Genomic DNA, 14,314 nt, shown 5'->3' with positions numbered 1-14,314 from the left:
GAATGGTTTTGCTCCACCCATATTATAGGAGTATATTTATAAAATAACAGGAAGGTACACAAGAGCTAATACAAGGGGTGATTGTAACATACCATTGAAAAAAAGTATGTTTAGTCAATTATCCTTTGCTTTTAGAGCAACCCATGACTGGAATAGACTTCCAATAGAATTAAAAGAACAAACAAGTCATGGTGGTTTCTCAAAACAAAACAAAAAATTGGTTGGTCAAATCAAAACTGTCAACATTTATAGGTATTTAGTGTAATATTTTTGGTTTTTATTAATTTAAATTTGTTTTTATGTGACCTTTGATCTCTCTCTTTCTTTTTTCTTTCTTTATTACATCAACCTGCCCAGGGACTACAGATGAAAATTGGCTATCTTGGTTAAATCTGGCACATTTTACATTGATATTATGCTTCTTAATGTGTATTGTCCCTGATTAAATAAATAAATAAACACAAAATACACTTTCACTCTTGTATTAAATGAATCATGGCTGATTGTAAATAGTGAATTTCTGCAATGGCATCTGTAACTGAAAACTATTGATTTTGAATGATGCTGCATCCACACCACTAGGTGTCACTGTAAGTCCAAGATGACACGAAAAAAAGTTACTGAGTGCACCTTTAAAAGTCACCTTATCAGACCATCAGTCAACAAATCGTGTGTAAACATCACAGGTATAATAATGTGTAGAAGTACCTTTAATTTCACTGAGCCAGAGACTGTTTAGCCTGAGATGGACCACTTGTATTGAAATGAATGGGAAAAATTGGAACACCCAATATGGCGGATGTAGAAACGGAAATACCACCTTACAGATAAAAGAGCCCATCACCTTTTAGATACAGCCTGTCAGTCAGCTCAAGAACACACCAGAACATTAACTGGACCAGCCAGGAAAATAGCATTTTCTGGTGTAATCTGAGCTAAAGAAGCACTATTTATGATACAACTGTTGTCAGATATTACTGCTGATTGTAATTTGATGGTAATCTTGACCAACAGTTTTGGAGATTTTGGTCTTTCCCCATTCAAGTAGATAGGAGCTGTACTTTTATGCTGCTTATATCCATAGAAAATAGCTGCCCGGGTGTATTCCAAAGATGGCAGCCAATTGGACTGACTTGCCTTGAAAGGAACTTTGACTGAGCAGAGTGCTTAAAATTCAGCGAACTCACAGATCATCATTTCAAGTAGAGGTCGACCAATAGTGGATTTTGCCAATACCAATCAACTAAGGTGATGGAAAGGGCCGATAGTTTTTTCAAATCTATTTATAGACTGCAAAAAAAATAAAGAAAAGAAAACGAATTCTTAGTATTTCCTTACAATGAAAGCCACAGACATTGAGGCTCCAAAATGACTAAAATTCCAAAAGCAGTTTATTGTGCAAAATGCATATTTGGTGTATAACACGGGACTTTTATCTATAAACAAGCCTGAAATACACTGGGGACTCTTATGTCTCCTCTCCTGTGACTTTTCGCCTGTTTTTCACTGTTACCCCCTCACATTCACTGTATACTTTAGCTTGTATCCACTGGTGTAGCTGTCAGTAATGGTAATATTTTGTAATATTTGTTTTGCTTTTTTTTCTGTACTGTCAAATACTTTCTCTGAATGTTTCAGAGGCACTGCCTCCCTTGCCTCCTTGGAGGAAACAGCTGTGATGTGTGTCTAATCATATCAGAATGTGAATATGTTAATTGATCAGCAACATTGACCATAGTCAATATTTTTTATTTCTATTGAAAACAAGGCTGTGAGGGAATGAAGTGGTGTTCAGTACCTGCGGAAGTCCAACAGGGGGCGCGTGGAGGAGGGAATGCCTTGTGCGGGCCAGCTCAGCAAGTGAAATTGGGTCAGAGTGCGGGTCTCTTGAGTCTGAACGTTCTTCAGGTAGAAACTACGAACCAAAAAGTCTTTGCACCAGATGTGTTCTGACACAAGATTCACCTGAGAAATGTAGGTGAAGAAGGTAAGGTGGTAAAGACAAAAAACTAAAAGCCACAAGGGACATTAGGGCAATGACTGAATGATGTTTTTCACCTCATAGATGTTGTACAGAGACGATCCTTCATCGGGCCAGTAGCGTTCACACTGTTTCTCTCCGTCCTCCACTAGAGCTGTCATCATCACTATAACAGTACACCCATTCTCCCATACCATCTAACACACATCGAAACACGGTGGCAGTACAAAAATAATTATTGGTAATACTTCACAATAAGGTTGCATATGTTAACATTAGTTAATGCAATAGTTAACATGAACTAACAATAGACTAATTATAAATTGACATTAAAACCAAGATTAATAAATGTGTTTAGAACCTTATTGTAAAGCGTTATAGAATAATTTATCACTGAGATACATAGAGTATACGATTTTTCTATTTATTAAGCTTTGATTCAGTTGTAGACATGTACATAAATATTTAGGTGTTAGGGCAGTTTTTGAAGTTAATCAGAATAAAACTAGATACAAACATCTTATTAGTTTAAATCTAGTTCTTAAAATCTGCCCATTTCATCATCACTCAACATGTGCACCTTACCTGCCAGAAATCAGCAATAGTGTGTGCCAATGGTCCTTGAGTGGCAATATAAGCAGGCAAGCGCGGATCATGATCAATCTATGGGTAAAGAGAACAGAATAATTAAAGAGCCTTTCCTGACACAATCACTTTTGTTAAATGTTTTGCTAGAAGCAATTCTTAATAGTAAATTTACAATACATAATATTACTTATATAAATGTCTGTGTTCTGTATATATTACTGTGGCAGTTTCTTACTATAGTGCTTGCATTTATGTAGTCTTCTTTGGAGGAGTTGGTCTCTGCCTTTAGTTTCACTCGTGAATGGTCATCTAAAACATAGATTGTGAGGTAAGCCCCCAACAGTTGTTCAGGAATTGAGTTTGAATAATTAAGAAAACTGAAATATTTTACTGATTATGGTTTGCTATTATTATCATTATTATTTGTTTATTTTTCAGTTGCATGATCTGGGGCATTTATCACTGTCAAAATAGTCCTTTGCAAAAGCAGTGTACAGTATGTGGATTAGATCACAGTAATAAATATTCCTTTTAAAAAAAAGAGGCACATTGCTCTTACAGGGCACAAAGTCAGCATAGCGGTTCTTCTCCATGTTGCTTTCATTCTGGGCAATAGAGACAGAGCTCGGCTCAGCCTGGTACGAGCACAGTGCCTCCCACTCTTTCTGCAAACGGTCCTTATTCTTCAGATGGTCCTCCATATATGCCTAAATGACAGAAGTGAACTTTAAACATTCCGCTGGTCACCCATGACTGGTCTAATCCTTTTTTTTATATAATTAAAAACGGACTGGACATGGAAAAAATGACTGCATACTAGACTAGAGTATAGGAACCAATTTGAGGATCTGAGCTGATGCTTAGTCTGTAATACTTCTGTTGTTTAATTTACTGCTGTGCATGCTTGAATATATGAAATTGTTTTGTACAAACTGGTACTGAAAACCTGATGTTTAAAGTGATAATTAGAGTATGGATAATGACACTTTTATAAGACACAGACTCAGTAAAGTTGGCTGAATTACATTTGTTGTGCCTGCTTTTGTGGGTGTGGGAGTGAGCTAGTGTGTACCAGTATCATGTGTCCAGTGGAGATGTCCATGTTGGACTGTGCGGGCTCTTCACTCCAGGACGGTGTGCTGCTGTGAGAGCTGGGGCTGTGCTGCGGTCCGTCGCTGAACTGAGACGACACGCTGCTGACTCGAGACGTGTTGGTACCCCGCCGACCGCCTGCCTCCGGACGGGTGAATGAGGACTTGGCTGCCATGTGCTGGCGACACAGCTCCTGAGAGACGCAGAGTAACTTATCATTACTGACAGAGCATTCAATAATATTTCAAATGACATTTTCAGATTGATAATCATCACTGTCTCATGTACTATACAATTACCAATATCACTAATACCAGCTGTCAAAGTCAAAGCAAATTATATGCCAGTTACACATGAATATTAACACCATATTTAAAGTGATAGTTCACCAAAAATGAAATTTCTCTCATTATTTACTCACCCTCATGATATCCCAGGTGTGTATGACTTTCTTTCTTCACCAGAACACATTTGAACTAAAATAGAAAAATATCTTAGCTCAGTAGGTCCTTAAAATGCAAGTGAATGGAGATTTCTCTTTTGAAGAAATCACAGTCATTATAAACGTCATCCATATGACAGCTGTTAAATGAATGTCTTCTAAAGTGGCATGAGCGATCATGTGATTTATATGTGACTTAGAGTACTTTTTTTAAACTCTAAGTCATGCTTCCAGTCAGGAGTGGTATGCACGTGTGACGTAATTGCATTTGAAACCCGTGAGAACTGACGCATGTGCGTCACAGCCGGAAGAGCAGCGCTGTTTACAAGTGAGGAGGAGGAACACTGTACAGTAGCTTAGTTGATTTTGGTTTATATCTGTATTTATGTTTCTTTACTCACAATGGTTTGATTGTGTGCTAATCCTGGATGTCTCAACCGAGTGGAGAATTTGAGATTACATCCGTATCATGGCAACGCGAATATGTCACAAGAGAGACTGCTTGAACTCCACCCTCTCGGAAGTGTTGGATTATAGTTAAAAAGTACTTAAATGTTTATCTTTTTTGCACCAAAGGTGATCGTGTCACTTTAGAAGACTGGTGTCGTATGGATTACATTTATGCTGATTGTCTGTGATTTTTGGAGCTTCAAAAGAGAAATCTCCATTCACTTGCATTTTAAGGACCTACTGAGCTATAGAGATATTTTCTATTTTTCTTCAAATGTGTTCTGCTGAAGAAAGAAAGTCTTACACACCTGGAATATCATGAGGGTGAGTAAATAATGAGAGAATTTTCATTTTTGGGTGAACTATCCCTTTAAGTGTTTGTTGTGTTCATCTGAAAATGTCAATTGCTACTCTCAAGCTCAGAACTTAAACTTCTTGATACATGGGATAAAGATGTTTATTAAAATGAATTATGTTTTATTTCTTTTATATAATTCATTAGATTCTAATTAAGGTATTTCAGACTGCAGGGCTACAAAGGATTCCAAGTCCTTCATACAGGAAACGTGGTAAGAGTCAAACTGATTTCTTAGTCAAACTATATGAAAATATTAGATGTGCTATTGTGTTGTCAGTACTGTGATGTGTTTTTTTATGTTTTTTGTACATTTGTCATCATTTTTGGCTACAAAACATTCCTTTCTAGATCACAGAGCAAGTATCTTTGTGATTCTGTATTTGTCTTTTTCTCCCTGTATCTGTATGTCTATGTATACCTGGTAGTCAAAGTGGGTTTCCACGCCAGCTTCTGGTCCCAGACCCAATTTGCCTGTGGCTAACTGACGGGTGTGGTGGCGAAGACAGGCAATTCCCAGGGCAACCAACAACACCGTGCCCACACATGCCATGGCGACCATTGTCAGGACGACTCCACGTGAACCCTCCCCTACCCGTGTGGCCTGGGGCAACCCACGCCCTTCGCTCCTCTATGGTGAAGGGAGAAAAAGAGAAAGAAAGAAAAAGTGTAAATGTCAGACAGCACAATGCAAACGAAAGACTAATTAAGCAATGCTAGAAAAAATCAAAACGCTAGAAAATGATAAAAAAATAACATTTCCTTATATATTATTTCAATAAATCTGTACATGTCAATATAATATTATTGCACAGTCGAAAGAGTTCAACGTTCGTAAAAGGAGAGAGTGTGGAAGGTGCAGTGTTTGTGTGGTCTCTTTGGCACAAGTGTCTTTCTTTCTCTCTCGTCCTCTCTTTTGTCTCGACTCTGTTTGTGTAAACAAGTTGGATGTCACCGCCATCATCAGCTACTAATTACCCTGGCAACCCGTACACAATCTCATACACTCACGCACAGCCACGTGCCAGCCCTTCTCAACTCCCTGAAATAATTAGAGGAAGTCACTGGCCCACCCACCCCTCTGAATAATTACTAGCAAGTAAACAACTAAGGAAATGCTCAATGGGCAAGGGGATCTCTTGCTCATTCTCATTTATCTTTAGTCAATCAATGAATTTCTCACTCTTTCTTTTATAATCTATACTTTAGAATATGACATCAAGAGAACAACAAAAGAGAATGAAAGCAGTGATTGGCAATGATTGCTGATGTCATGCAAATGCTTTTTCAATCCTCTGCCCCTGTGTCTCCAACCCCTGCCTGTTGGCGTTGCCATGGTGTCTGGGAGCCTTAGCAGGGGAGAACAGGCCATAGCGCTACCATGGCAACAACAGAATGCTCAATGTAATCCATGGCCATCACAGAGAAGAGAAGAGAAGAGAAGAGAAGAGAGGCCAGGACAGGACAGGAGAGGGCAGAAGAGCAGAGGAGAGGACAGGAGAGGAGAGGAGGAGATGAGGATATGAGAGGACAGGACAGGAGAGGAAAGCAGAGGAGAGGAGAGGACAGGACAGGAGAGGAGAGGAGAAGAGGAGATGAGAGGACAGGACAGGAGAGGTGTGGAGAGAAGAGGACAAGACAGAAGAGGAGAGGGCAGGACAGGAGAGGACAGGACAGAAGAGGAGAGGAGAGATGCCATTGTTAGTATGCTTAAATCCTAAATTGAATAATATGTGGTGTAATATGAAGAAAGTTCCCTAGTATTTAGAACCTACTTACTGACACACCTTTATATTCCATATTCATTCTATATTCTATATTCATATTTGAGTGTTTTACTATTTTGTTGTATTTTATGTATGGAAAACTACATGGAAATACTATGAATTTGATCAAATTTATTGCAATGAAAGGATCGCTGTACCAAAATAAACTACCACTTCAAGTAAAAATATGCTTATTTTATGTCATTAATAATTAAACACTGAAATATCATCCTTAATTGTCATCCTTAAAATGACAAACACTTTTCCATGTCTTCACATTATATTAATTTCAACTGGATGATATACTGTCTCTCACATCAACCAAAGCCAATCAAAGCATTTTTTGAATAAAGCATATAATTCTCAATATAAAAGGAGAAAACCCAAGCATGAACATTTAACATTTTATAGAAGATTCTTAAAGTTTAGAAAAATGTTGTTAAAAGTGATAACCTGCAGTTGTTACTGTAAAGGAATATACCGGATGCAATACAGGTTAAGGTCAATCGACAGCATTTGTGGCATAATATTGATTACCACAAAAATTTATTTTGAGTCATCCCTCCTTTAATTAAAGCAAAAAATCGAGGTTACATTGAGGCACTTACAATGGAAGCGAATGAGGGCCAATTTTTTTATGTTAAAGTTTTCACTTTTTCAAAAGTATAGCCACAAGACGTAAACAATTTTAGTGTGAAATCACTTACTAACCTTTTCTGTGTAAAGTTATAGCCAATTTTACAACTTCATTGCCATGACGATGTAATGTCAACAAACCCTAAAACGACTATAAAAATGACAATTTAAACAACTTTACAGCTCAAATAATACATGAGTTTTAATAGAAGAATTAATGTAAGTGCTTTTCTAAAATTATGAGATTCACATTTCTGACTTTAAACCCTCCAAAAATTGGCCCCATTCACTTCCATTGTAAGTGCCTCTCTGTAACCTCGTTTTTTGCTTTTTTAAAGAAAAGGAGGGGCAGGTCAAAATTAATTTTTGTGGTAATCAACATTATACCACAAATTCTGTCGATTATTATTAACTTGTATTGAACCTGAACTATTCATGTAGGAATCTCTTTCTACTTGATATAACCCATAAATAAAAAATAAAGAAATAAAGAAAAAAGATTTGTTCAGATTAAATAACATTTTTGACCTCAATAAAACCAGTTAATTTAGATGTTACCACATGAAGAACATTTTTTAGGTTACCTGACAAAACATTTTTTACAGTGTAATAAACTACAAATTGACTTATACTGACTATAATCTTTTGTGAGAGATTTTATGTACGATGGAGCTCCATATAACTGACTATTTTGTTTCCACATAAATTTAACAAAGGCTACTATCTGTATGTGGATCAAATCGATAAAAAAAAAAAAGAAAAAAAAAAAAAGAAAAAGCAGGATGAACTTTTAACAACCTATTCTTACAATGGATGTAATTTTCACTCAAGCACCCCCTGGTTTTTGTGAACTGTGTGCAGTTAGTGGAATAGATCTTCAGGTTGACACCTCACCACCATCTAAACAGGCTCTGCAGCACACAGCTAGCCGTTAGAGCTGGGAAGAGTGAGTGAATGAGCACTTAAGAGTTGACCACAAAGAGGTCAAGACGCTTTCTCTACTTTTCTATCCTTTCTCAAAATTCGTTCCCCATCTCTTTCTGCTCTCCTCACACCCACTCTCCCTTCATTCCTCACATGTTTCATTCTGTCCCTCTTGTTCCCACTCAAATTCAGCCTTTTCTTCTAAAAAGCTGGAAGAATGTTCCGGAGAGAAGATTGGAAGGAGGGAGGGGGCGGTGTTGAGGCAAGGGTGAGCGGCTGGACGGAAGGACAATGGGGGAGGAGATAAGGGGTGTGGGGCGCCTCACCTGCTACTCTGGAGAGGCCCCGAAAGGAAGAGTGACAGGCTTTTAGAATGGAGCACAGGAGCAGGCAGGAAAAATGAGCTGGTTTAGGACAAGAGGACAAAGGCCCCCCAAGGTCTGAGAGGGGCAGGCAGAGAAATGAGGAGGTTGAGAGAGGAGTGAAAGCGCGAGAGGAGGCAACCGATCAGAGGGTTGGAAGGAAAGAAAGCATGGTAACAGGGAACGAGAGAGTAAAACTCTGCATAGGAGGGGTAAAAGGGGTCCAGAGAGGGTGATGAAGGTGGATATATATATGAGAAAAACCTCAGAATAGAGGTCATGTAATTACATGGTCTATTTCTGCAAAATAAAAAGCATTACACAGTGCAATACTCTTTATTAAACATATACCAACAAATACAAATGTGCTTTAGAATCACAATAAGCTGTTGGATGTGGAAGCATAATTCAAACATCTGCTCCTCAAGAAGCGGGAAAATAGGATTCAGGATCCCAGGACCCCTCCGTCATTCCCCATGACCCCTCTGACCTTTACTGAGCCCTTTGACCTCAACCACAGAAAGAGAAGATACACACACGCACAAACACACACGCATGGCTGTGTGTGTGCTTGTTTGTTTTGGACGATCTCAGGGGCAAAGATCACCAAGAGTTTCGCACTCTGAATCACAATAGCAATTCAGGCAAGGCCGAGATGTCAGGGTCAAAAATGGAGCGCCGACCATCTCTGAGGCTCTCATGATCTAAGATTTCATCAGCCTGTCTTTCACATTATGTGTCTTCTGGTCCATTCACTCACTGTGAATTGATTTCACAATTCAGCAAGACTCAGCTGTTATCTGATAGAACCGTTCAGACTATGACTTGTCAGCCGCTGTAGTGTCTCTGCCTTTATATTACACAGCAGAGGGTGTGCAGTAAATTTTAACCTTTGGAGAGTTGTTTATAAAGGATTTCTCTCTCTCTCTCTCTCTCTCTCTCTCTCTCTCCCTGTTGTACTTTTCAGTGAACTACCATTAACACCATTTACATTTAGCAGATGCTTTTATCCATAGTGACTTATAAAATGAGGTACATAGGCGGAACTGTTGTTTTTATTTAATAAATAACCAATAGAGTTATTTAACAGAGAAAATGGCATAAACAATGCTAAAATTATTTTAAACTACCTATATGGAAACTAGAATATATTGAAACTATAATTCAAATGTTCTACACTAATGTAAAAAATAACGTCCAGTCGATTCTAGTCACTGAGTGGGTGATTTCAGCAGCACTGGCAGTAGGAGATAAAACTTACAATAATCCCTTTTTGTACATGTAACCAATATAAATAGTGTGAACTTAAGTGCACCTGCAACGGCTACAAACGAATTACATCATCTCACTCATCCAGTCTGCTCTGCCTTGTTACCACAGCAACCAGTCCACCTGACATCACTAGTCAAGACAGCACACAACTCTTAAAAAAATGTTTCATCAAACATTGTATACACACACACATACACATAAAACAGTACTGTGTGTCTGCCAAGCTGCTTAATACTGTAGAAGTGAACTGTGGTCAGATGTATGTGGTTAATAGTTATTTTAGCTCTCATTATAATATCTGCTCATTTTGCTTCTCCAAATATTGCTGGCAAAAGAAACACTTTTACTGTAGTTATAACTTATATTTAAGATTTGTTGTTTTGGTATCCGGTTATGTGATAAAACAGACATGTATCGTTTTGAGTTTCACACATAAATATTTCAAATGTGTATCAAAATGCTTATAAATGTAAACTATTACATTTATACTCATCACAATTCACTATGACCCCTATAAACTCAAGAGAGAGAGAGAAATAATTATTTTAATATTTATTTTATAAGTTAGTAAATATTTTGTTGAGGAATTGGAGAACTTTACGTTTTAGAAGTTACTAGGATTTTTGAAAATAAAAATAATAAATATAGACCTGATAAAGCCCGCTACACATTCTACTAAATACATTAAATCCATAAAATCTTACACTGAAAAATACACAGGATTTTCATGACTAAGTGCCCCAGCATTTAACACATATAACAATTCAATGAGTGTGAAAACGTAGGTTTTCTTGTCACCAATGATTTTGATCAGATGGCTTTTATTTTTATTTTATTTTTTAATTGTGCTTATAACAAAGCAAAACCGTTTGTGTTTATAAAAGAGTTGACTAAATTGACAAACCAAGATGCACGATGAGTGGCATCAGTATATCGATGGAGTAATAATAGCCAATAGCGCATTTTTACAGGCCTGTCTCAATGTGAAGATTGCATTTGAATGGCGTGGAACATGCCTTTTAGACAGGAATGACTGGTCACATAAAAGTGTCAAACAGACGTCAGCTAAAAACAATAACTTAAGAACACATCGGTTTTAACTCGTCATCTCAGCATTTATGTAGTCCATTAAGGCCTACAGCATCAGTGATGAAGAGCGTTTACAGCAGAACTCACCCGCACACATCTCGCGTGTTTCCCGCGCGCTCCGAACGCATGCCTCACTACATCAGACGCGCAGCGGACAACGCGAGCAGGACCGTCTCACATTTCCAAGCCTCCGCGAAGTTAACGCGTCCCGGTCGGACAACTTGCTTAAGCTATTGCATCAAACAAACGCCTCAAAGTAGCCGGCGGTGAGAATCCACAACGGAGGGAAAGAGTGCCATACGAGTGTAGCCGGAGCGCAAAGGTAAATGACTGAAAATAAACGGCGAGGACTAGAAAAGGGAGGGGGGAGAGAGAAAGTGCCTCCCCGAGAGCTGTGTCCGAATCGTACAAAGTCCTCGCTGCCTCTCAGCCCCATTCAACCATCGCCGCCACTTGTCACATCAAACGGCGTTGCCGTAGCGACAGCTCCACATGTTGCTGATGGTGAAACGGTGCAGGGAGGGGGGTGGCATTGATGCTCTGGATAGGACGTCCGTGAGAGAAAGAGAAAGAGGGCAGGGAAAAAACAGGCCAAAGGCAACAAAAAAACAAAAAAAAAAAGAGTGCTACAGGGGGCACAACGACCGGGGTGTAACTAAAGCGCCATGGGCCCAAAAAAGGGTGAGTAAGTAATATGGTTTGGCAAGGACACAAACATTCAGCCTTCACATCTGGAATAATCATACCACAGAAGATATACAAGAATTCAGAGGTTGGGCAAAATATGGGAAATGCACCCTATGATTTATAGAATAACAAGTGTTTAGTTTGATATGAGAAATACATAGGCATGTGATTTAAGTTGAATGTGTTGGGTAATAAATTGATCATTTATGCTAAAAAGACAAATGATCAACATTTTCTGGATATGTTGTCCAATAAGCATAAATGTCATCAATATGAAAGAAAAAAAGTGCACTTCTTTGCTTGTGACTGTGGGAGATAAAAACCTTAAAGGTGCAGTATGTAAGATTCAGAAACCCTTGTTATGAATGACACCTGTGGCCGTTAAGTGAACTGCAGCCAGCTACCTGGCGCTCATGCTCGCACTCGTGCACACACTCCATAGGGACGCGAGCATCGGCCAAAACAATGATGTAACGTACAAAGAGACTGAACGTGATTCACCGGCATCATGCTGACAGATGAGGCAGCACAATTAAACTTACACAGTTATGATTGTTTTACTACAAACTTTGAGACTGTATATTATATTTGACCCTCCAGTGCTGGAACAGTGCTAAAACAAAGTGTGGATATAGGTTTGACTATGCGAGACTGTAGTTTGAAGTAATCACTTTTCTTTGCATGATACATTGACTGCATTTATATGATAGCCTATGTCGGCATTAGCTAGCTAGCCAGCTTTAGCAATAGCTGTTAGCTAAATTTGGTGAATGATGTCAGTAGCTGTTTATAAAATAGTCTGTACATTATAAATATGTTGACACAATTCAGTATTGATGTGATTCCATCACAACTGTCATTTTGATACATCGATGCACTATTGTTTTATAATAATAGATTGTATATATTTTCTGTGTAACCAAGTTACGTTACACTAATGAATGGAGTTTTTTGCATTATCTTGAACATTGTCTAGCATTCATTTCATGTGTTATTGTAGTTTACCTTGCTGAATAATTACAGATTAACATTGACATTAACCTGACATTTAGTATAAAGAGAAGATCGTTGAAATTATTTGGAAGTTACGAAGTAAGGTAGCTTGCAATTCATCAGCGTTAGCAGGCAAGATCAAGTTAGCTAAAATTACACAGATCAATCCTTATGGCACTGTATTTCACATGCTTTGCTGTTATGTAAGCTTACTTGTCCAATAAGAAGAACGGCAATTCAGGGTCGGTTTTGATCCCCAAAACCGAACGAAGGTCCCTCCAGGAATCAAATGCCCTGCCGATGTTCACTCTAGTTTTCGCTCGACCACGATCACATTCCCGCTTAGCCAGATGGGATTCAGTAGATAAATGTTTTTTTGGCTTCCTCGGAGTTTGTGTAGGTGTTGTGCTGGGAGCCGGACATTTGCTGGATTCCATCTCTAAGATAACGTTACCAAGTGTTGCAGTTTGTCGTCACTGTTGAATAGTGGATGAGAAGCTACTGTCTGAGGCAAGGCTCTCGGGAGCGTGCATAAACGTCACATCCTTTGGATTTTCCTGGCAAAACCGACCCGCTCCTTTCGCATGAAAATCAGTCTACAGGCTTTAATAGGCAACCTAGGAAGTCTGGGAAGGGCTCATTTTTTAAGTTGCGTTAAAAGCCATTCACACATTGGCAAAAAAAAAAAAAAAAAAGGCTTACAAAAAAGGAAAAATGTTACATATTGCACCTTTAAACCTCTGGGGTCGACGGACGCGCCGGTGCGTCCTGCTGGATTTTTTCCTCATAACAGTGGAAACAACTTATAATATTCTTTTTTGGGCATACAGATAAGTTTAAGACATCATTAGAGACTATAAAGAGTGAACTTTTATTTGTGTACACTCACAATAACAACAAAACTTTGTGCTTTTGTAAAATAAAGAAAATAAACAGGGTGCGCTTTCAACCGTCTCTGTCTCCGCGAGCATTTTTCTGAAACACGTCACAAAAATGAACTGAAACTCCACGAATACTTATCACAGAAACATGAAATATATGTCTAAAGAAAGCTTAAAATGTCTACTTTTAAATAAAACAATTCAAATTTAAAACAAATATTCTCCTGCAATGTACAGTTTCTCCTGGCTCAGCTAATTATCCCTAATGAGATCACACCCACCAGCAGAGCGCGCTATTCATACGGTAATGTACTGAGACGATCAATGCAAATGGTAAACGCCCCCAACAATGCCTTAAAAAATATCAAGTTCATCATCAGATTCATTCACTTTCCTGCGCGTTTGGAAGATGGCACTCTACACAGGTGAGGAAGCTCCTGGATAGTGACGAAGAGTTCACATTTTCCTCAGAATAAGGGCGGGAATCCGACAAGGATTGAAGAGCGACTTAATCCAGCCAAGGATACAATTTCGGATGAGTAAGTCTTTACGTACATTAGTTGACATGCTTTTTTATATAAACATGTACATATTTTACTAGTTGGACTATTTCCAGACTTGCCAGCCAGGATTCAGAGTATTGAAATTTGAAATATGTCCTAATAGGCAAGTTTTTGTTACATTTAAATGTTGTTTCTGCTAAAGTAGGTATTTAAACTGTATGCTGTATGATATAAATATGATATGTAATATGATATAAAAATAATATGAATGTTTAGATTATATTTTAAGTAGT

General features: G+C 38.3%; 1 protein-coding gene across 2 annotated transcripts in view; it reads right to left on the bottom strand.

Moving 5' to 3' along the window:
* LOC127448456 (receptor-type tyrosine-protein phosphatase-like N) overlaps positions 1–14,314 on the bottom strand; it is a 33,541-nt gene that overhangs the window by 3,019 nt on the left and 16,208 nt on the right. For both annotated transcript variants that reach the window (XM_051710983.1, XM_051710984.1), the window contains 7 exons: positions 5,330–5,539; positions 3,642–3,854; positions 3,129–3,276; positions 2,805–2,878; positions 2,567–2,644; positions 2,059–2,178; positions 1,799–1,965 (listed from right to left, as the gene is read on the bottom strand). In XM_051710983.1, the coding sequence (XP_051566943.1) occupies positions 1,799–1,965; positions 2,059–2,178; positions 2,567–2,644; positions 2,805–2,878; positions 3,129–3,276; positions 3,642–3,854; positions 5,330–5,539 (1,010 nt within the window). The remainder of the gene's footprint in view (positions 1–1,798; positions 1,966–2,058; positions 2,179–2,566; positions 2,645–2,804; positions 2,879–3,128; positions 3,277–3,641; positions 3,855–5,329; positions 5,540–14,314) is intronic.

This window comes from Myxocyprinus asiaticus, chromosome 11 (assembly GCF_019703515.2).
Source record: "Myxocyprinus asiaticus isolate MX2 ecotype Aquarium Trade chromosome 11, UBuf_Myxa_2, whole genome shotgun sequence".
Classification (NCBI taxonomy): domain Eukaryota; kingdom Metazoa; phylum Chordata; class Actinopteri; order Cypriniformes; family Catostomidae; genus Myxocyprinus; species Myxocyprinus asiaticus.
This window is presented reverse-complemented; position numbering and strand designations above follow the sequence as displayed.